General features: G+C 36.1%; 1 protein-coding gene and 1 non-coding gene across 2 annotated transcripts; both read right to left on the reverse strand.

The window, feature by feature from the left end:
• Positions 1-6806: 6806 nt before the first annotated feature.
• On the reverse strand, positions 6807-23007 carry LOC145583059 (putative serine/threonine-protein phosphatase 2A regulatory subunit B'' subunit TON2). The gene is made up of 12 exons (XM_081640176.1): positions 22743-23007; positions 20837-20928; positions 20508-20570; positions 19314-19412; positions 11564-11722; positions 11272-11343; positions 11058-11190; positions 9798-9862; positions 9490-9565; positions 8627-8728; positions 7996-8188; positions 6807-7332 (listed from the first exon to the last, which is right to left on the reverse strand). Exons 1-12 carry the CDS (start codon positions 22882-22884, stop codon positions 7092-7094), a joined length of 1437 nt encoding a protein of 478 aa, XP_081496302.1. The 5' UTR covers positions 22885-23007; the 3' UTR covers positions 6807-7091.
• LOC145583666 (small nucleolar RNA snoR104) lies at positions 7460-7578 on the reverse strand. The gene has a single exon (XR_014100271.1). It is a non-coding gene; the product is annotated as a small nucleolar RNA snoR104 (small nucleolar RNA).
• Positions 23008-23899: the final 892 nt, after the last annotated feature.

Consider the following 23899-nt stretch of genomic DNA (forward strand, 5'->3'; position numbering starts at 1 on the left):
TATCCTAAAGTACCTGAAAAGGAACAAGGATAAATTCCTGGTGTATGGTGGTACAAAGGATTTAGTTGTGGAAGGTTATACCGACGCAAGCTTCCAGACAGACAGAGACGATTTCAAATCGCAATCTGGATATGTATTCTGTCTAAATGGAGGGGCGTTTAGTTGGAAGAGCGCAAAGCAGAGTACAACTGCAGATTCTACAACTGAAGCCGAATACTTGGCAGCTGCTGAAGCAGCTAAGGAGGCTGTTTGGATTCGTAAGTTCGTTGGCGAACTTGATGTTGTACCCTCTATAAAGGGTCCAATAGCCCTCTATTGTGACAACAATGGAGCTATTGCTCAGGCCAGAGAGCCTAGAGAACATCAGAAGGTCAAACATGTCAAGCGGCGATTTCACATGATTCGAGAATGGAAATCAGAGGGTGAAATCAGAATTTGCAAAGTTGGAACGGATGACAATGTAGCCGATCCACTTACTAAACCTTTGCCTCAAGTGAAGCACAACAAGCACGTTGAGGCAATGGGAATCAAGCATGTAGGAGACTGGCTTTGATTTCCTTGTTTAGTGTTTTAGTTAATTTTGAGAAAAGTTAATGTAAGACACTAAGGAAAACCATTCATGTTTTGGAGTAATATAAAAATTTCATGCAACATTTTATTACTCCGTCATGCTATTTAATTGTGGTTTAGGATTAAATAATGAGTCCATTCGATTCTGAGAATATTCAAAATAGGGTATCAAGACCAGTCTTGGTAAGGAAACACCTATTAAGTGAACATTGAATATTATAATCGAAAATTATCCCTAATCAAGGTCATTTAAACGATGGACGATTAATGACCAATTGAGATTAGTGTGTAGTCTGATTTATAGCACCGTTTCATGTGCTACGAGGACATGATTGTCATAAATCATTTGCACAGGTATTGGTTTATAACCATACTGGATCGACCTATGAGAATACTTTAAGAAATTAAAAATTTGTCATAAGTATACTTCTCATTATGGCTATCGGAACCTATTTCCTCGACCATGAGTATTGTGAGTTCTCTTGTTTGAGTACTAGTTCGCTTTGATGTTGTCAAACGTCTGCCGTAATAAGGGATTATAACGGCAACACTCGGGCGGCTAGGTCCTCTCAGTAAGAGGAGCTAGATTACAAGACTGGGAATGTCCCCCTAGTAAAATAGGGAAAATGTCTTTGTTGTATACAAGGCCTCTCGTAGAGCGAGACTGTAAAATGCATGGCCGTGCTCGGATGGATTTTAGAAATCATCTGTTTATTGACAGTCGGACTCGGAATCGGGAAACACTTCTGGACGTAATAAGGATGACAAAAATCTTACCTTATAGTTCATGAAGAGACATTAAGCGACATAGGAAAGGGCTGTACACAAAATGAGCACTTGTCCGGAAGGACAAGTGGGAGATTGAAAGGAATGGTGTCCTTCGAACAAGTGTACTATTCCGTTAGCGGGTTCAGAATTATTAGAAAGCTAATATATTCAGTAAGGTCAAGTGATCGGAATGCCTGGGTGGAGGCCGCTTCCGATCAGTAATATTAATGGATAATTAATGTTACAGCTTAATCTTGACTGAACCCTTCGGGTCACACCCAAGCATTCAACAAACCGAAACGACGAATTAATTCTGAAGGAATTAATGAGTCAACCGAGTAATATTTATTTAGACTTCGGAAATTCGAGCTTAGAGCGTCGAAACCGAGCGTCGGAAGTCGAGTCGATAAATAGTGAAAGACGAGACGAGAAATAGTAATAAATCAACAAAAGACCAAAATACCCCTAGCATCAGAATGCCCTAGCAAACCGAGTGCTAAGGGCGTATGGCCTAGCATGGTGGCTAGCATGCGCACCAAGCCGAGCCTAGGCTGGCTGGTGCGTGCTAGCGCACTCATGCTAGCATCGCAAGGCTAGGCGCTGCCTAGTGCGTGCTAGCATGCTAGGCGCAGCCTTGTGCGCGCAATGGCTAGCAAGCCATGCCGCAACAAGCTGCTGGAGCTAGCACGCTAGGCGCGCCAGCTCGCAACAGCCAGCAACAGCATGGCTAGGCCATTGCTTGCTGCCTAGCAGCGCTGGCCAAGGCACAAGGCCAGCAGCAGCAGCCCGCACAAGCATGCTGGGCGTGCTGGCCAGCAGCAGCAGCAGCCCGCATGCAAGTGCTGGGCTTGCTGGGCGTGGCTGCCACAGACAGCAGCACATGGCAGCCCACCTTGGTTGCCTTGGTGCCCAAGGGTGGGTGCCATGTGGCTTGTGGTCCTTGAGTGTGTGGGGAGTGAGGTGGCCGGTTATGGGAGAGGGAGTGGGGAGCAAGTTTGGTCCCCCCCTTCTCCAAATGGTCCTCACCTAACCACTCACATGAGCTTGCCACTTGTTGATTTATTACTAGCTTGATTATTGATTTTATTTTAGCTTTAAAATAAAATGGAAAAATCATACTATCCCACATTGATGGGAGAGTAAATGATACTCCCATCATTTCCTATAAATACCCAAGTATGGGCAATGGGAAAGATGCTTGAGTAAGAGTTGGAAAAGGCATCACAATTAGTGAAAACCTTTGAACTCAATATTATTACTCGGGTTTTGTTGGTCGGGTCTTGCTAACTCCAAGACATTGGACCTAGTCGGTTTTGTTGGTGCGGGTGGACTTCGTTGGAGGTCTCCGTGCGAGCGGGACTTGAAGCTTTCAAGTAAGAGCTCATTTGGAGCGAAGCACGCGTCAAAGGTAATTAGCTTATCTTAATCTTGTGATTAATTTAATTATGTTTATGGTTTTATTTATTGCGAGTGCGGTCTTGGTTTTGGGTTTGTTTCCGCGGTGAGTCGGACTCACCAAACCCCAACACGACCGTTCTAACGTCCATCACACCCCTTAAAGGGATACTTCGGGTTTCCAACCGGGTATAATGGTGGTTGGGGCACGAGTAGTCCGAAGTTGCCCTAACTATGATCTTCCTCCCTACGTGGATTAACACTCTTATACCGGCGATGTAGACCTAAACTACAATTATATGCCATCGCCGCCAAGAGAGCATGGTTAGAGTAGCATGTAGACATTTTTACTTATCATTCCCTTCTCTTCTTACCCATCATTTGTAACATCGAGGCTGGTGTCAAGTTTTAGCTTGGGGAGGGGGGGGAATGTTTCTCACTACGTACACTTAGGCACGGGAACAGTAATCAAATGTCTAGCTTGGGGGGAGGTCTCGAGGCCTTTATGTATAGGGTGGTTCTTGGTTTTGATAAGTTATGTGCTTATATATGACGCTATTTTGAGCATGTATTGAGAAGTTTAAGTTTGTATGTGGAATGTTTGGCATGTAAAGCTTGGTTTAGCCTTTAAGACTTGTGGTAGGATTCATAGATTATGTTATAGATTGTGTGCCTACTTTAGGTTGGTTTTTGCTCTATTCATGATGATATGACACGCCTAGGCTAGAACGTTTGCATATTGATGTTTTTTGTCTCACTTCTCTACTATATGTGTGCTTTAGAGCGTTTTTCTTCTATTATTAGCTTTGGTCTATTTGTGGTTGGTTATTTTGATGGTTTAATGCATAGTATGGTTGGCTTGCATTTGGTCTCTGTTGATGATGATATTTTTTATGATGATGTTGATGATTGATGAGTTTGTTTCTTACCCTAAAATCCAAAACCCTAACATCTTGATCCTCTTCTATCTCCTCTTTTCTTTTCCCTAATATCCAAATTTCTTTCTTTCTTCAAATCTTCTTATCCCTAATATCCAAATCCCTAAGCTAATATCCAAATTCTTTATCTAGTTTTCTTATCCCCCTTTCTTCTATTTTTTTTTTTTATTTGAAAAAGCGAAAATTTGTTTTGCCTTTGATTGGTTTGTGATGATGATATTGGATTGTATGTGATAGATACATGCTTTCTGTTCGTAATAAAATTTCGAGCATATACCCTTGGTTGAACATAGAATTGGTTAGTTTACGCTAATATGAGAATAACCTTACCGAATGTACTAGACTTAAAGTCTAGGTTTGTGGTAAGATGGTGTCGCCTGTCTCAAAGGAATTTGAACCCCGAAAGGTAGTATTTGATCCCACATTTGTTCTAAAAAGTGACGTTTTATATTTTTCAAGCCATCAACATTTTAAATAAGTGGCAAGGATCGTCTTTGAATTAGTACCTAGATTGAGAACTTGAGCTCCAACTCCTAAGATCGTGGCTTAAACTACTCTTGTCATTAATGAAGGTTGTTTCATAATGTGTATATGCATAGTGCAAGTTAAGGCATTTGGATTAAGTTTTACTAAATGTATTATCCTTGTTCATTGTAAATAATAGTTGGTTTTGTATATGAAGTTTTCAAAAAAAAAAAAAAAAAGGGGAGAAAAAGAAATAAAAAACAAAAAGACGTGATAAATAGCAACCACTCTAGCAATAAACAAGCTTGGGGGTGCATTTTTTTTTTAGCTTAGAGTATGGTCATGGTTGTATTTGGAAATCGAAATTAGGGCCCTGCTTAGGGTTGTTCTTAATGGATTGCATTTTAGCTTGGAATCAAATACAAGCTCTTTTAGTTTTCTTCTATGCCTTAACTTGGTGTCGAGATCCTCATATTTTTGTGTATTGTTAGAAAGGGTAGTTGAAGCCATCATCGATGAAGGGAGTTGGTTCACAAGCATATGGAGAGGGTACGGTACTTTTTCATTGAGATGTCGAGTGTTTTAAAACTGCTATAGTTATGTTTTTCCTGCTCCTTCAAAGAGTCATGAGACACTACCATTAAGGGGGATTTAAACTTTATGATGGGGACGTGGTAATATTTGTTGAATAGGCCTAAGTTGAGTATTTTCGGGAAAGTTAGCTAGGCCTTGGCTAGTCATGACCATGGTTGATCTTAGGCATATACCTCATGCTCGAGTTTTATTGCTTAAGGATTCTTTTATCTATATACGTGCTTTTGTTTGAGCAAAGTAATCTTTCGGGTTGTTTATGGGCTATGTGAATTGCTTGAGGACAAGCAATTGGATAGCGAGCGTGCACCTCCACAAGATCGGGCGCTCGTTCATCTCCCCAAACAATCTGCCCCAAATCTGAACCTGTGAGAAGCGGGCATGCACCTCTCCAGGAGCGGGCGCTTCTGCATAAATTCAACAATCTGCCAAGTTTTGAGACCTACGAGGAGCAGGCGTGCACCATAGCTGGAGCGGGCGCTCCTAGCTACTCCGATACATTCTGTCTCTATCTAACCTGCGAGGAGCAAGCGTGCACCCTGCGAGGAGCAGGCTCTACTCCCTGTTGGCTTGAATCTGCCTTATGTTGAAGAAGCGAGGAGCGGGCATGCACCCTGCGTGGAGCGGGCGCTCTTCCCTGGTATTTTGAATCTGACAATTTTCTAAAGAGTAGAGGAGCGGGTGTGCAAGTATATGGAGCGGGCGCTCCTAGCTGGAAATCCGTTTTCTTTTGATGAATTAACCTATGTTATTCGAGGAGTATAAATACTACCCTTTTATTTCATTTTAAAACAGGCAGCAGTACTATAGTTTTTATCAACTTCCTTAATTTAAAACAATCATCTTTGGTATTTTAGCTTAGAAACTCTCAAATTAATCATTGTGGTAGCAAGTTTCAAAGATTATTCTCAAGATTTCAACATTTGTACTCAACATTTGAAGCTTCAATTAGTAACTTCTTTCACTATTCTCTACTCATTTTCTGATTTTATTTTATTATTGCATGTCACCTTAATCTTTTTAGATCTTGATTATTTGTTGTTGAATGTTAGTTTTATCATTAGTTAATCACTTTCCCCCCATTATTGAACTAGTTAGAACCCTAATCTTGGTTTGCATGTTATTCAAAAAGAGTTGTGAGTAGTCCTCTTTGCTAGGGGTTGGGTGAAACTCAACCTAATGGTTAATTAAGTAAAGTTGGGAGAAGTATTGATGTTTGGTTTGTGGTTAAATTGATTGTATGAGATTGCTTGTTAGTTCTTCATGATAGGAGTAGCTACCCTTGAATGCTTAGTTTGACATGAAAATGTAGATTAAGTATGTCATTACTTATTGCAATTTAATTATGTATCTCCTATTGCTAAACTAATGAAGGATCTATATTTAGGAGTGTGAGTGGTTTTCCTAATTACATGAGGTTGGCCTTACATATAGTCCTTGCTATCTCTTGTCTCTTTTACTCCCAATATGCTGAATTACCATGGTTGAGTGGATCTCATTCCCTAGTGTTTTTAATTACTTGATATAGAACAATTGTTTGTTAGCTACTTGACGAACACCCTTCCAACAAAAGGAATTTGAATTAGCTTGAGTGTTAATATCTTTAGCAATTGTACCTCGTTCCTTGTGGACCGAACTCTTACTTATCATTGTGCATGGTTTGTAAGGTGTTTGCTTATAAATTTATTTAAATGAGTGTGGAATGTGCGACCGTTCTAACGCCCATCAAGCACCTAAAAACCATATATATATATATATATATATATATATATATATATATTTCTTAATTAATTTTTTTTTTTATTACGATTGCCAACACACAATTTTAGCGATTGCTATCTTCAATTAGCAACATTGTAAAATTATTAAAAACAAAAAAAAAATAGATATCAATAAATTTGACATTGAGATGATTCAAATAATATCTCACATAACTATGTTTCATCATACTAGTTATAAATCACAATTTTCTCAAAATAATGAAAAAAAAAAAATTATATATCACATATTGTAGTCAAAGTGTAGTTTGTGGATAGTGTAAAAGTCAAAGTGTGGCAGCAAAAAAAAAAAAAAAAAAAGTAGATTCTGTCCCATGATTCAGAGAGTTCAGAGAGATTTCTGATAAAATATTACTAGGCACTTGGTTAACTGGTTGATACAGTTATCCAATGATGTATTTACATACTTCGTATAGCTATACCGTTCAGTTTCACTCGAATTCGTTAATCAGATCCTCATAATACATACACCTATATTACCTCAAGTCCTCAACTGATACAAGTTCTACTATTAATTAATAAAAAATAAAAAACATTACATTGACCTTTAGATACAATAGTAAAGGTCGTATTAATCACCCTAAAGTCATGCCTCTTCCTCTGGTTCCTCCTCTTCTTGAAGAAGATTTTCTCTATTGTCATGTGCCCAAAAACCACGGACATCTATAAGCATGCTAGCCACGGTACCACCCTGCTTGCACGCAAGTAAATCCTGCAATGTGATCATCAAAGAATCCATAGGCTTCACCATATCCCAAATTTCATCTCTCACATCTTCGATACATAATTCATAATTTCCTCCCTCAATCCATTTCTGGTGTACATCTCTGATAAATAAAAGAGGGAAAAAAAAAAAAAAGAGGTGACATTAGAGATTAAATAGGCCAAAATAGAATATTTAAAGCAAGACCATAAAATGTAAATTATGTAAAGCAATATTACATCATGCTATTGTACTGTTTCTGTCAGTTTGAGATTCACAGACTACACAAGAGAACTGTGAAAAGGAAAGCACAGAATTTTTTTATAGGAAGATTGTATCGAGTAACATCTCTAGCTTACAGATGCCATCCTTCTTTTCTTCCATAATTTATGCATAACGACAACAAAGCCTCAATCCCAAAAAATTCCATGGTTTAGTGTAAAATATGGTAGCATGAACAGAAGTCTTACAGGAACCACCATTGAGCTATCAAATAACCTAGATTAGTCCAAGCATCTGAACAGTAAGATTAGTCCATATTTTCCCTTCTACTTCGTAAAACTCTATTATCCAGCTTTTTTTAGCTACAAGAAATATCAAGATCATCCGAAAAGGACAAAAGTTGGAAGTAGCACTCTACTTAAAACATTTATTGCAAGTGTATTATGTTTATTCTCAACTATTGCACAGAAATTGGTTTCAAGATGTTAGCACAGCTCAGGACAACTTTTTAAGAAAACTGCAAAAATGCAGGAATTATATCCAATTAATAGAGAAAATGTTGTACCTGAAAAGTGTGTGGACATCAGCTGTTGTTAGGTAACCCCTTCCATTAAGATCAAGACACCTGAACAAGTATGTCAAACCTTCAGGAGTATCTTTGTTTTCAAGAGCAAGAACAAAGTCCAAGAAGCTTTCAAAATCCATTTCCCGACTGTTTCCTCCACCGCTTTTCCCCCGGCGTACATGCTCATCAAAAACTACAGCAATGGTAATTGAGAGTAAATAGTGAACAATGACCAGGTCAGCACTTGAACAAGAGGGTTAGAAATTTCCCAGCTGTCTATTGTGAGTGGGTATATGATTATTAGTATCTAGAATTAAAGTTGCAATATAAATGGGTAAAATCTAAACGTAAAAGACTAAGAGAGTACCTCACACTGAAAAAGTGGAAAGTTCATGTACACTATCTTAATACCCATAATAAAAAGTAAAGAGGGGAATCATTAAGTACGGCAGAATAATATGTTTCTACATTCATAAAGCATATCTGACAATATAAGAGATCTGGCTAATGCATTGGGGTCATTAATCATTATAATGTTTAGATGTAGAAATGAATGCAATTGACTGGAGAAGTTTTCAAAATAATGACATTTGCTGTAGTGACTAAAATTTCAATGAAAAAAATGGCATACCCCTCTCAACAAATATATCTGTCATTGTTCCATCAGCATACTCTCGGAGTTCTTGCTTGCTCAAGGTTCCATTCATATCCTTGTCAAGTGCCAGAAACATATCTTCGAAGATCCAAAATGAATCAAGTTGTCAGACATGCAAAATATATAACAAAAAGCATGCAAGGAAAATGTAACTGCTTTACACATGAAAACAATATAGCATACAGACAAGTTTAGCAGACCAGTACACAGCTGCAAAATATATAAATGAAATTCATATTTGAGCAACAGGGAATACTAAGCCACCTCTCCTCGACAATCAAGCAAATAATGTGAATTATTATTAAATATGAAAATAGAGGCATTAGTAACTACCAATTATAAACTGCCGATATGTTGGGTCAAGCAAGACCTTAAGTCTTAAATAGTAAAAATCAAAGCAGGAGGCTACATTTCAAAAATGAAACTGATTATATTTGCTAATTCTTGCTCAAAGCATTGGAGTTGAGCAATTTCTGACAAATGTTCTTTAGAGTTAAACATTCTTTATTTCAGTAATTTAAATACAAACAAATTCTTGGAGCTCCACATATATTTCTATATCGTATTTATAAACTATCACAACAAACAATTTACTGACCTACGTAATAACTTTTTATTTATGGCACCGTAATTGATAGGATGCAAAGAAAACAAAAGGGTACATGGAAAAGAACAGTCTCAAAGAATTAAATTAGACTCTAGAAAACAATATTATTAGAAAAATATAAGTATAAAACAAAAATGATATTTGAGGCAGCTGTAAGAAGCAATAAAAAAATAAAAAATAAAATAAAAAAAAAGACACCAAACAAACAAACAAAACCAACAGAATTACCTACCACAAATGCGCTGTGCAGAAGTCAAGGAGAACCAATTCTCAGCTTGTTCAGTGTCAGTGACTTCCTCCTCACTTTCCTAAAAAAACATAGAGAAAGTAAGAACACACCAAGATTAAGATTATGTCACACACAAGTTATACATTTCACCATATATTAGATTTGTAAGATAAACACAAATTAAAGTCACACTTGGTGCAAGGAAATTTCACATAGAAATCATGGCAAGGAAATTACAAATTCAAAAACAAGTGGTGGTCCTGTTCAAAGCTTTAACTACTAATGGCGGTGTAAGGGAGACAAGATGCTACCTGGTGAAGTTCCATCAACTCCTGCAAGCAATTACTTAGGAGCACTTTCTTTATGCAAGCCTTTCCTGCATAAGAATAGACACAATCACTTCAATTCCTAAAAACACAGTATAGTATACAAGAAGTTTCTTGTAATTGTGACAAGACTGACTGACAACTGACAAGGAGCCAAGTTGAGAACTATGTAAATAATATAAAAAGAAACTGAGAGAGATCTTTAAATCTCATTATCCTGTCACTAACCTAACTATGCATGTAAACACTTTATTTTTCGGTGAGGGCACTGAATAAAAGTGACCTGTGCAAGAGAACTATTTAAACAGCCATTAATTATTTGTTTTTCCCCATTAAAATTTACTGAGTTAAGAGTAGAAAGCAAAGAGTTTCTCTTCTGGCCATCCCTTCAATCTGTAGCCCCTCATATTTCATTTGTTTCTCGCCTTTATAAAACTTAAGTGTACTTAAAAGTAATCAAGTTGACAAACAACTGTTCAAATATATGTCATTCAAAAATGACGACATTAGTCTTCCCTAGCTATTACTATAATTTACCTAAGCCCTGTCACACTCACATACTACAGGAGTAACAAAACAGAATGATAATCATCATTATTGAATAGCTCTCATACCAGTAGCCCAGAACATTGACCCTTATAATAAGCATACAGTCGCATCTCCTTCACATGCATACAGCTCACACATACACCACACCCCCCCCCCCCCCCCCCCCACATTCAAGCTCTATGGAAACATATGTTACAGTGATTTGGCTAAGCTTGCAAAGCATAATTATCATATACCTTAATTATAAAAGGTAATAAATCTCTTCCAAAAAAAATTAAAAGGTAACAAATCAATATTTGGCAGAGTTTGAGATTTCCATGTCTTAAAGCCAGGTTCTGTTGTCCTATTGTAGATACTACCAATTTAACAAGACAAACAGTCATCCTAAAGACCTACACTGAGGACTTACTCAAAGACATGGTATTCAGAAGTTGATTAGTTGAAGTAACTTTTACCGTCCTACACTGAAAATTTAGCATTTCTATCACTAAAGTTTTTGCATGCAAATTTGTTGTATTCAAGACAGCTGTGTATTGAGAAAAGTAGTTAAGGAAATCAATGCATTTCATGATAAAAATATAAACATTTGTACCTTAAAAAATTTAAGAAAAATATAATTTATGTACAGTTATCCAAGCAATACATTTGCCTTAAGACGGGTCATATCAAAGAAATAAAATAGCAAAGCAAACTAACCTCGTCTGTGTGGGTCACAGAAGAAAAAGAATTTATGTGCAGCTATCCGGCAATACATTTGCATAAAGGCAATAGGCATATCACGTAGTTGTGCCAAGTTAGGAATCAGCCCTCTAATGTAAGCCTCCATTTCCTATATATCACAGATAATTAAACTTAGTAAATGAAAAGAGTACTTGAAACTAAATAAATCAAAAGTAGAATTGCTACATACATGTGATTGAAGAAAGCCATCAGAGTCCTCATCAAGCTCGCTCATATCTATTCTTGCTTGAGTTAATGAAACCTGTACAATAACTAAATTAGCTATGGCATGACAAAATCAGATAATTACAAATTTACTGCAGAGGAAAATCCAGTTTCATACATCTTTTATTAAGCATCCTCCAAAAAGGACAAAAGACACTAATCTAGCAAAGTTAACAGGTAAATTATCATCATATGAACTGATTGAAAAAAACATTATGATTAAGAAACACCACAGCTATATACATAACAGGGCATACCGTTCGCATCACATAAAGGTAGAATGGAAGGATGGCAATTCTCCCCTGTTCATCTTTCTCAAACTTCATAAAATTTGAAGGGCTGAAAAAACGTCGGCATTTAGGACCAATTTGCTCAGCACATACTGAGGCAATATGACAAAAATCTTCATAGTTCATCTGCAAGGTTATAAAACCAAATAAAAATAGAGCATATTAGAAGCTGGTTAAATTGGAAAACTAGAAACAATATGGACCCAATTGTGTAAGTTATCCAATCTTAGCATATACCTTAATATTAATGGCTTCAAGACATATCAAGATATAGAAAGTTACAAAAGAAAGATATATCCATCATTAAGATAACCGGTTAACCCTTAGTGCATAGCTCCTATTGATTTAGCAAACATATAAAATGAAAAATGTAGCATTACATGTATAATAGGTGACAGATGGTAAGTAATTTGGGGGAAAATATTCAACCGATAGGATGGTAATAAGTACCACTACATGCATAAAAGTACACTAAAAGTACTATTCAGACAACATATACTTTAATAATACATTATACATGCATAATGGTACATTATAATGTACCACTGCCAAATTTACATTTTTGTCCTCCTATATGTTTTGTAAATATACAGGAGCTATGCGCTAAAATGCACTCAAGATAACCAACAAACCAATGAAGTGAGAAATTCACCATCATATGATCAGACCTCATAACATAGTAAATAGTGATAATGATAAGTCATAGGCCTAGGACCAATCCACGTTGTTGGTATTCAGTAATACGCATTAACATGACAGCATTGGAAACTGATATTATGAAAAACATAATTTGCTTTACTTGCAAAAGGCATCAAACATAATCATATGATCAGATTTCAGAGCATAATAAACAGCGATAATGACAAGTCATAGGTCCAAGACACATTTAATGAGAAATAATAATTACTAATAATTTTCTATTACACATCAATTTGTTGTTCTATGTAACACAATCACAGGTACTCGCATCCTATCAAAGTGTTCATACCCATGTTGGTGGGTCAAGAATGTGCCATGGATACATGAGGTAAAATGAAGTGTCCATGTGACATAGTCATTGTTGTACAATATCTATTTTTCTTCAAAAGAAATGATAATTTGCTATTTTCTTATATATATAGAGCAAGTATTGAAAATAAAAAATCTAAGGCCAGATAAAATAAGAGGTAGCTGTTTGATTCTATGATAATCAGACTCTTCATTTCACCTCAACTCCTCTCAAATTTCAACACCTCTCCGCTCAACTCCTCAAGCACGGGGACAGTTTAATTGGGCCAAAATCATAAAAAGAAAAAATCAAAATATAGCCGATTGGACACTTGGAAAATATAGCCGTTTTGGACAGGATTAATTCAAGTCCAAGTAACATAGGTTTGGTTCACTACATGAAAAGGGAAAGGAATCAAGAATGGGAATTTGATTTGTTTCCTTAGGTTCTAATAATTAGTTGCCAATATTAAGATAAGTTCATTATGTTATTGGCGACAAACACAATCCCAATACTACTTTTGTCATCTCTGAACCACCACGACACTTAATCCAGCTTTAAGGTGGCCCGCCACAAAGTCAAAGTTCAACAATAATAATAACAAACAATAGTTTAATCACCTTTGTCGCAGAAGAAGATTATTGGTGGCTACAGAAGATGCTTCTATATCAAACTCTTTAACCCTAACAGAATTGAGCTTGGTAGAGTGGACAAAGAGGATGTGGTGTTAGATGTCATAGTTTCTAGCAATGGATAGTGGGGATGGTATTGACTGTGGAGGTGGATTAGACAATGGTTTTCGATAGTTTCTCAAAGGGTGTGGGGCTGTTCATTGTGGAGAATTTAGGATAGTGCTTCACAATGGATGGTGTTTGTAATTTAGGCTTGCAATCCAGAGGGGGTCATGATTCTTGGTTTGGAGCAGCCGTCATTGAAGTTTTAGGGGGTGGTGTTGGAAGTCACCAGCGAGTACTTACAAGGATCACTAAAACATGCAACCAATCAACACGAAAGGAAAATCATAGGCTGTGGTAGTGTGGTACCTTTTTCCTTTACTGATTTCACGAAAACAAATGGCACCCGAAGATATTAACAGTATAGGAAGGGGGGAAAAGGGAAGACTACAAAAAAAAAAGGCCAATAGCCGGTCAATCCCTTCCTTGCCGCAAAGAAATCTACCGCTCCCTGAACACAAGTCATATAAATGCCATTGTAAGGCCACCATTTTAACAAAAAGATGGTTGGGTACAATAGGATCCTACCTCAAGACTACTAAACAATACGAGGCTAGACACAAAAATGACGCCTTTAAGCTATTTTTTTTAAAAAAAAATCATATGCGTCCTCTATTCTTTTTTACTTGACTTGTTCTTTTTATCACGTTTGCCAATGCAAAACTTTAACGATTAAAAAATTCAATTCTCCATAAGTAAAAATTATATATATTATGATAGTTGTTGAAGTTCAGAGTATGAACTTCATCTTCTGCAACAATGGCAGAAAATTCTAGAGGAAAATGGAGAGAGAAAGGAAGAAGATGATTGTAGAGAGAGAAAGAGAGATTATTATTATATTTAGAGAATTATTACATCAGCTAAAGGAGAGTATATATACACGAGTTAGTTATGATCCTAACAACTTGCATAACAAATTTTTCTAATTCTAATAGAATTGCTGACTAGGTAGAAGTTTGTTGTAGCTGACGTGGCTTCTCTTGCTGAGGTGGAGAGTGAGATACTCCAACACCCCCCCCCCCCCCTCAAACTTGGGACCGGTGCAACCATACCAAGTTTGAAAAGTATTGGTGAAAATATCAGCTAACTGTTGACAGTTGGGATGTAGCTTAATTCAATAAGCCCTTCAAGAACCTTATCCCTTGTGAAATGGCAGTCCACTTCGATATGTTTAGTTCTTTCATGGAATACAAGATTCCTAGCAATGTGTATAGCAGATTGGTTGTCACAGAAAAGTTTCACACGCTTCAATTTCTGCACACCAAATTCTTCAAAAATTCTGCCTACCCAATCCACCTCACTAGCAACCTAAGACATTGCCTTGTATTCTGCCTCTGATGAGATCTTAGAAGTGGTGCCTTGTTTCTTTGAGAAACTGGTGAATTTCCAAGTAGAAGAATGTATCCAGGGACTGACTTCCTTGAGTTTGGACAGGCTGCCCAATCTGAATCACAGAATGCCTGCAAAGTCGATTAATCAATAGCTCTTAGTAAGATGCCTTGACCAATTGTTGTTGCAACATATCTAAGTGTGTGCCGAAAAGCTTGAACATGTGCAGGGGGAGTGCATAAACTGACTTAGGTACTAACAGCAAATGCTATGTCAGGTCTAGTGTTAGCGAGAAAGTTTAACTTGCCCACATAACACCTATAAAGAGCTAGATTATCATAAAGGTCACCTTGATCAATGTGAAGCTTGAGGGTAGAGGGAAAAGGAGCATTTGCAGTTGAGAAATATCAAATTCACACTCGTCAATCAATTCCTTTGTGAATTTCCTCTAAGACAAAACGTAACCAGTATCACATTTGCTGACTTCAATCCCCAAAAAAATAGTTTAATTGTCCCAAATCTTTGATGCTAAAGACTTGATGAAGATGTGCCTTTAGATCTGAAATAATGACTTCATTAGAGGCTGTGATTATAATATCATCAACATATACAGCAGTTATGGTGATATCTTCACCCTTCCTTTGTATAAAGAGGGAATAATCATTTTTAGACTAAGTAAAGCCTTGAAACTTGAATTCCTCAACCAGTCTTGCAAACCATTGTCTTAAGGCTTGCTTAAAGCCATATAAAAACTTCTTCAATCTGCAAACATAGCCCTTAGGAGCTGATACACCCTCTGGTATTTTCACGTAAACTTCTTCATGAAAAGAACCATGCAAAAAAGCATTATTCACATCAAGTTGAAACAGATTCCAATTGTTTGTTGTTGCTAAAGAAATCAAACATCTTACAATTCTCATTTTCACAACCGGAGAAAAGGTCTCCTCATAATCAATCCCATATTTTTGGGTAAACCCTTTTGCTACCAATCTTGCCTTGTATCTTTCAATGCTCCCATCAGCCTTTCTTTTGATTCTATAAACCCACTTACAACCTATAGCCTTCTTACCCTGGGAAGCAAAACAATATCTCTATGTTCAAGAGCTAACAGTTCATTATTCAATTCATGGCTGTAACCCAAGCTGAATATGAAGCAGCGAGTAGGAAGTAGGTTCAATATAAGTTTTGAGACAAGCAAATGGTCATCTGTGTTGATTCAGGAAGAGAATTTGTATTGCAATGATAATCAGAAAAATGAGAAGGCGGTCTAGTTATTCTGATTGACTGTCTGAGAGGTATAGCAGAACTATTACTAGGGGAAGGAGAATTTTGAGAAAATGAATTTTGAGTGTTAGAATTTTGAGGTAAGGAAGGTTGAGGAGGTAAGGAAGTTTGAGGATTTGAAGAATTGACATCAGAAGAAGTATCAGATGGTGAGAAAGAGGAAGAGAAAAAATCTGGAATATCAGAAGAAGGAACTGAAGAAGTAGAAATGGGAAGGAAAAACATGTTTGTGTATGCTTATTTGGGATTAGAAGAGAAATGGTGTGGAAAGTGTTTTTCATAGAAAATCACATCTCTAGAGATGATAATTTTGTTTGTGGCCAAATCTAGAACTCTGTAAGCCTTTGATTTGGGGGATATCCACGAAATACACAAGGTTAGTTTCGATCTGTGAGCTTTTGAGGTAGAAATGTAACACAAACAACCAAACACTCTTTAGATGATCAAAAACAGGAGCAAAATTGTACAATTTCTCACATGGTGACTTGAAACCAATGCTCTTTAATGGCATTCTATTAATTAGAAAAGCTACAGCAAGGATGCAGTCACCCTAAAATCTTTGTGGAACTCTTGACTGAATGAACAAAGCTCTTCCAGTTTCTAGAAGATGTTTGTGTTTCCTCTCCACAACACCATTTTGTTGTAGAGTGTCACTATAGGATTTTTGCTGAATAACACCATGTTGTAACAATAATTGTTTCATACTGCCTTCAGTATATCAGGAGCATTATCTGATCTAACAGTCAAAACTTTTGTAGAAAATTGAGTCTCAACATAAGTAAAGAACTAACTGAGACATCAAAGAAACAGAATCTGATTTGTTTTTCATAAGATGAACCCAAGTCATCCTAGAGTAATCATTTACAATGGTTAAGAATTTATTACAACCACTATGTGTAGAATGTACATAAGGTCCCCAAACATCAATATGCAAAAGCTCAAATGGCTTACTAGACTTAATACAGCTAGTAGGAAAAGAAAATTTAGATTGTTTAACTAATGGACAAATCTAACACAAACTTTCGACTAGACAACCTTGAACATCAGTCCCTTTAATAGACTTGACCTTATTAAAAGACATGTCTTAACCTAAGATGTAAGAGTTTGGCTTCTTCAATAGCACTTAAACTATGACTTTTTATTTGAACACAGAAAATCTTCATTCAACTGAGGAGTCCTTTGTCCACTTTACCAAGCACAATTGGCTTGGTCGAGGAAGGGCCCTGGATCAAACATGTATCATTAGTAAATGATACAGAACATGAAATGTCTTTGCACAACTTTGATATAGAAATCAAGTTGAAAAGAAATCCAGGCACATGTAATACATTTTGAAGTATTATGCCTGAGTTCAAGATAACTATTCATGTATGCTCAACCTTTAATTTCTTTCCATCAGGTATAATTATAAAACGATCTGGTTTTGTCAATTTATCATATGTTTTAAACATGCTAATATCAGAAGCTCCACTGTCTAATATCCATGTAGACATTAAAGAAGAAGCTAAGCAATAGTTACATGCAAGATGAGATGACAGGATGCTGCTAGACCAAGGGAACTTGAACCTCCACATAGTTCACCTTGTCCAGATTGTTTATCCATATATTGCATCATCAATAACTATCAGATTGACCATATCACTGGGATGCTCCTCTAAGTCATCCATTATAACAGAAGCTGCAACTCTCTTGTTCTTAGGCTTGAAATCAACTGGATATCCATGAAGCTTGAAGCATTTGTCTCTGGTGTGATTCCTCATTTTCCAGAAATCACAATATAACTTGTTTCTTGTGTTGACAAAATTTCTTGAATTACCAAAACCAGAATCAAATTGCTGCAGTGCTGTTCTCATGTCAGATTGTTGTACTGCTGCTCTCATAGAACTAGATCCCTGCTGAGGTTGATGAAACCTCTTATCACTGAATTTCTTAGCATAAAATGTTGCAGTATCAAGACTGTTCTGATCCTTGAGGTTGCTTAAGTTGATGTGAGTTTCTTCTTGCAACAACAATCCATATGCCTCGGAAACAGTTGGCAATGGATTCATCATCAAAATAGTGCTCTTAGTATGTGAATACTTCTCATTCACTTTCATCAAAAAGTAAATCAACCTCTGACTTTGCTGAGACTTAAGAAGTTGCTGAGTAATAGTACAATTACATCCAGTGGAAGAGGATCTAATCCATCTAATTAATCCCAAAGTTGTTTAATCCGAGTAAAAAATTCAGGAATGCCTTCTGATTCAGACCGAGAAATATCAGCTAATTGTTGTTGTACCGAAAACAATTGAGGTCCAAAAGATTCACTGAATCTCTCATCTAGATCCAGCCAAATTAATCTAACTGTCTTCAAATAAAGAACACTACGAGCAATCGAAGGATCAAGAGAGTTTAGAATCCAAGAAATTACCAGATTATTGCATCTGGTCCAGGTCTTGAAATTGGATGAACTAATTCGAAGGTTGATTCAGACCTCCATCAACAAAGCATAATTTGTTTCTAGCAGGCAATGCAATCGTCATAGACCGCTTCCAGTCATTGAATAAGGTTCCATCGAACACAATATTCACCAATTCAGATGTTGTAATTGATCAAGAAGTGTACAGAATTCGAATTCTGTGAAGGATCATTATCTGCATTTCCATCAGAATTTGCAGAATTATTTCCAGAATTTCTACGCACCATTTTCAAAATCAACTAAAAAATTGAGAAAAAATTGATTCAAAAGAAGAAGAAGAATGCGGAAGTAAGAATCAGGATATGAGCATTTGCTCTGGTGAGAGTATGAACTTCATCTTCTGCAACAATGGCAGAAAATTCTAGAGGAAAATAGAGAGAGAAAGGAAGAAGATGATTGTAGAGAGAGAAAGAGAGATTATTATTATATTTAGAGAATTATTACATCAGCTAAAGGAGAGTATATATACACGAGTTAGTTATGATCCTAACAACTTGCATAACAAACTTTTCTAATTCTAACAGCTGATTAGGTAGAAGTTTGTTGTAGCTGACGTGGCTTTCTCTTGCTGAGGTGGAGAGTGAGATACTCCAACAATAGTACTTATTGAGCTGCATTTGAAAAGATCTCACATGAATATGTTTATCCTTACATATTATTCACAAAAGATGGTCAAATGAGGGATGGTGAATAGTGTAAAAGTCAAAGCGGGTCAAGTAAAAAATAACGAAAGAAGTATGATCTATATACAGTGTTTTGCTAATAGAAATGAGGAGTTACGATTAAGGTTATTTAGTACAAACAATTTGAATAAGAGGCCAAAAAATAGAAAACAACTTAATACAACCAATGGCCAAAATAGACAATTTTAAAACAATACATATAAAAAAAAGGGGAGATGAATACTAAAAGAGGCAAGATGACCTTTTCAGCACCAGTGGCATCATCAATCACACAATTCTCTCTTAAGCAAACCCACATAGCATCCAAATCATCAGCATTTAGCAAAAGGTCAGATTGTTTCTGTAACAAGAAATCACGTTGCAAGTTGTTAGACATAACATTTAACTATGTTACATGGACTCGGGAACGAGTGTCGTACACGGACACGTGTCCAAGTGTCCGATCCAACAGGTTCCAAAATTTTAGGACACGGGGACTCTGTCTGATATTTGGACACGGGTACAGGGACACGTCAATACATCACTTAAATTTATATAAATAAATTACATATTACAAAAGCTTTAAATTTTTCATTATGTCTACCCCTATTTTTTTTATTTTAATTCTTTCTTTGGTAAATTCTCCTAATAAATGGCAATCTTCTTATCTCCATCTCCTCTATATTAATGGTGGTTTTCAAACAAGATATATTTTTCTTTCATGTTTCTTCTCTTTTTCCTCTCCTCTCTCTTAATGGAAGTGTCCGAGTACACAGTGAAGGATCGGACACGTGCAAGTGTCCGTGTCCATGAAGTGTCGTGTCGACACGGACACTTCGCGATATTAGCCATGTCCGATTAACATAGACATTTAATTTCTACACGATGCACTAAGCTAGAGAGGCATCACAAAACAATTAATCTTATTATCAACCATTTGCACCTATGATACCATAATCAACCTAATTAATAAATTCTACAGATTAAGTCTCCCTCTAACTTATGTGCAGTGATTTTCACCAAGATCTCCATCACTTAATGCAGTTCCACAACGAAAATCAGCCAGCAGTTCAACAGGTCGAAGACAAAAGTACATTAAGTTTTAGTAAAATGTATGAGAATAATCGCATAATGCACTCAATCCCTAAATGCCCTACATGGACTAAACACCAACTGTGAATTTTTTCATATCTTCAATTAGACCCTTCAAAGAGGTCATTGATTATAGTTTCCCCGGATATTTGATCAGATTCACCATTCAAAAAAACAAACAAAGCCACCAACACCAATAGGAATAAGTTAAATCATGTCATGTGGTCATTACAAAGGCAACTTGCACCTAGCTAGCAGAGAAGCTGTTTCCAACTAATTTAAAAAAAATAAAAAAAAAAAAAAAACACAAACACACACACACATAAAATCATGATATAGATCCCATTGGAAGTTCATTCAATACCTTCAGAAATCGATACTTTGCTAGCCTCTGCACTCTATAACTGATAGATCCTTCTTCTGGTTTCTGTGCCATAGGAAAATAAGTGAAATATAATAAGTGGCAAATCTGGAAAGATGGAACTGCATAGAATCAGGGAGGACATCAAGACCTTGTCTTCAAATAATTAACATTAACAACTCATTTTATAATGCCTTGATTCAAAAAATTCATACCATGCAACAATCAAGGGAATATATGTAAACCTTACTCACAATTTTCTTGCCATCTACATCACAACCTACAGTTAAACTAGCATAAATCTACCTTATACCTAACATCAGCAACCCTACCTTTTTGTAGAAGCTTGGAATAGCACCAGCTTCAGAACTCTTCTGTTGCTTTTCTTTAAAAATATCAAGCAAGATTCTCTTTGTTTCAAGCTCTACAAAGACATAAACGACATATGTAAGACATGAGTCCATAGAACCTGCAGAGATATTCAGTTCAAGAGTGTACTCCACAAAACCCATGCCTCACCACTAAACTCCAAGTAAAATGTATATTAACAATAAAAAAAAAATCCTATGACAAACAACACAACGCAGACAAAAAATTCCAGTATAACCAATACGCAGAAATCGTAGCTGCTTGCCGTGATTTGACGAGCAAAAAACAACAAACAATATCATAATTTTTGCTTTTATCAGTTTTTAGGTACAGTACAATTTAGTCAGCAGTGAGTTGTCATTTGTATTTACTAATTTACATAAAGGACAGTTTGTCAAATGCACATTCTCATATTCAAATTTGATGCAATCAGCATCACAGGAAAAAATAGCCACTACATAATTATATTAATATCTTACACAACAATTGCTCCACTCAGCATCCCAAAACAATTTCTTCTTTAATTAAAAAAACAATAATCATCTACAGACTTTTTCTATTCCCACTATATTAACCTAAAATTGGTTAAAGTCTACTCATCAATTACATTCATCAGTAATTCTAAAAAGTCTACATTGACAAATATAATGGAACAGAGGGGGCATTTTTAATATAACTAATAATTTCAAACAATATACTAAATTACCATCTGAAGCTAAGAATAGCTTCAAGCAAGGAAGATGATTAAGGATCAAATTGCACATACTTGAAGCATAGGATGCTTCCACGATCCACCTCCAAACTACTAAGTCCATAAATGTTGGCCAAATGAGGTATCACATACAGCACACTTTCTTCTTTTAAGAATTCATTCCCCATCCCAACCACTAAACATGGGAAAAAAAATACACCGCGATCATTGACGTCCATCAAAATGGCAGATAAGGCTCTTGAAGCAGCCAATTATATTTGATCTTATGATACTCTAAACCTACTATCACAAACAAGCCCGCAAGCTAGTGCACACGTTGCAATTCTTTCAGAACAATTTTGACAGAACATTTGAGGGAAAAGAAGCATTAAGCTATATATTTTACGGGGAAAGAAAACTGTGAAATAAGAAAAGATAAGAGAATTTCCTCTCAAATATTGGATCAAATGGCCTACTGCTTTGCTTCGAGGATCCAGCAGTTCTATACTCTCATGTAATTCCTACCTTTCCCCAGATTTGACCTTACTTCTGATACAACAAATCCAGAAGCCGCAACAAAAGCAAACCCGACATTTTATGCTTCACAAAGCTTGCATGATGTGTATGGCATTATACATGCTATGAGTTTCGATCTAATTTGTCAAAATAGCACCGTACTCTCCACTCAACTACATCCACTAATCCATGCTATTCAATACTGTAGCTTTCAGTTCAACCCTTTTCACTAATTCATTCATAAATTATCATTATACAGCCCTAAACGACATCGCCCTTCGCCCACATTAATTTTAACAATCCATCAAATACAACATTCCAATCACCACCACCACCACAATAAAACATAAACATTGAATCAAATTAAGAGAATACTACTTCTACAAAGTATGATTAAAAAAAACAAACCAACAACAATTACTCCTACAATTATTGAAATTTTCAAAAATGAGGAAATACATTTTCCGCTCATTCAAAATCAGCTTACTACCCATCTAAAATAAAATAAAATAAAATAAAAAAACAAAACAAAATTCATTAATTTCCAACAACAAAGAGGCAAAAATTGTGACAATTGCCACAAACAAATAGCAAACGGTAACAAATAATAGGAAGGATCAATTGGAACAATGAAGAGAGACAAAATGATTAAAAAAACAGACCCATCAAAGCTTCAGAACCAAGTCCGGCACCAGATCCGATGAAACGGCGCAGGTTTCGAACCCATAACATGGATGAAGCCGACGGGATCTTCCTTTGGCCAGGTACTTCATGGCTTTCGCCGTCGCTTGAACCACCGTACATTTGATCTCCAAAAGCTATATTAATGGAGGAAATTGCAAAAACAATGGTGGGTGGAAATGAAACTCTAAGATTTGAAGCGAAGAGATGTCGTCGGAAAAGTTACTTAGTTTGAGACTTTGAGCCCTGCATGGTAACTTAAAATTGGTCTAATGTGTATTTGTGTGTGCACATTAAACCTCAACAAACACTGTGACTGTGAAATTTTTTTTTTTTTTTTTTTTTTTTGAAAGTAAAGGTACAAAAGTTTAATTTATGTTCGTAAAAAAAATAAAAAATAAAATATAAGGGCTTGTTTAGTATCGTTTTTTGTTTCCAGTTTTCTGTTTTTTTAAAAACAAAAAACCAAAAACAGAAAAACAAGAAAAAGGTGTTTTCACTTTTTTGTTATCAGTTTTCAAAAGTACCATGAGTTTAATAAATTTGACCAATTTTTTATTCATTATATGACATATATCATATGATTTTGAAAAACAAAAAACCAAAAAACGGAAAACCACAGTGATGCCAAACGAACTCTTAACTTATAGTCCGTTAACTTCACCTTATTTTTGCTAAATTGAAATTAATTTTTTTATATATATATATATTTTTTCTTTTTGGAAAAGCGGGGGAATCATATTCATTCATTTGAGGACAAATTGTCCATAAGTACATATGGAGCAACGTCACTAGGACAACAATTAGACCGAATTTGCTCAACATTATACAAAATAATACGAGTTAGATGGTGAGCAACAAAGTTCCCTTCTCGCTTTACATGAGAGCACAAAATAATCAAAAAAAGATGCAAGTATCTAAGACATCTTTAAGTAAGGATTATCTGAGAGATAAGTGGAAGCCTTCGAAAGCCTTGGAAATAATTGTGTTGTTATCTGACTCGAGGATGATGTTTTTGAGACCATATTGCCTTGCCAAACACACAGCAAAGATAATAGCCTTGTATTCTGCTAGCTCAGGAGACCAGAATGCCTTGTATCTTCGAACACCAGCAAATATCCATGCAATAAGTAAACGA

The sequence above is a fragment of the Chenopodium album genome, chromosome 15, assembly GCF_948465745.1.
Source record: "Chenopodium album chromosome 15, dcCheAlbu1.1, whole genome shotgun sequence".
Lineage (NCBI taxonomy): Eukaryota > Viridiplantae > Streptophyta > Magnoliopsida > Caryophyllales > Amaranthaceae > Chenopodium > Chenopodium album.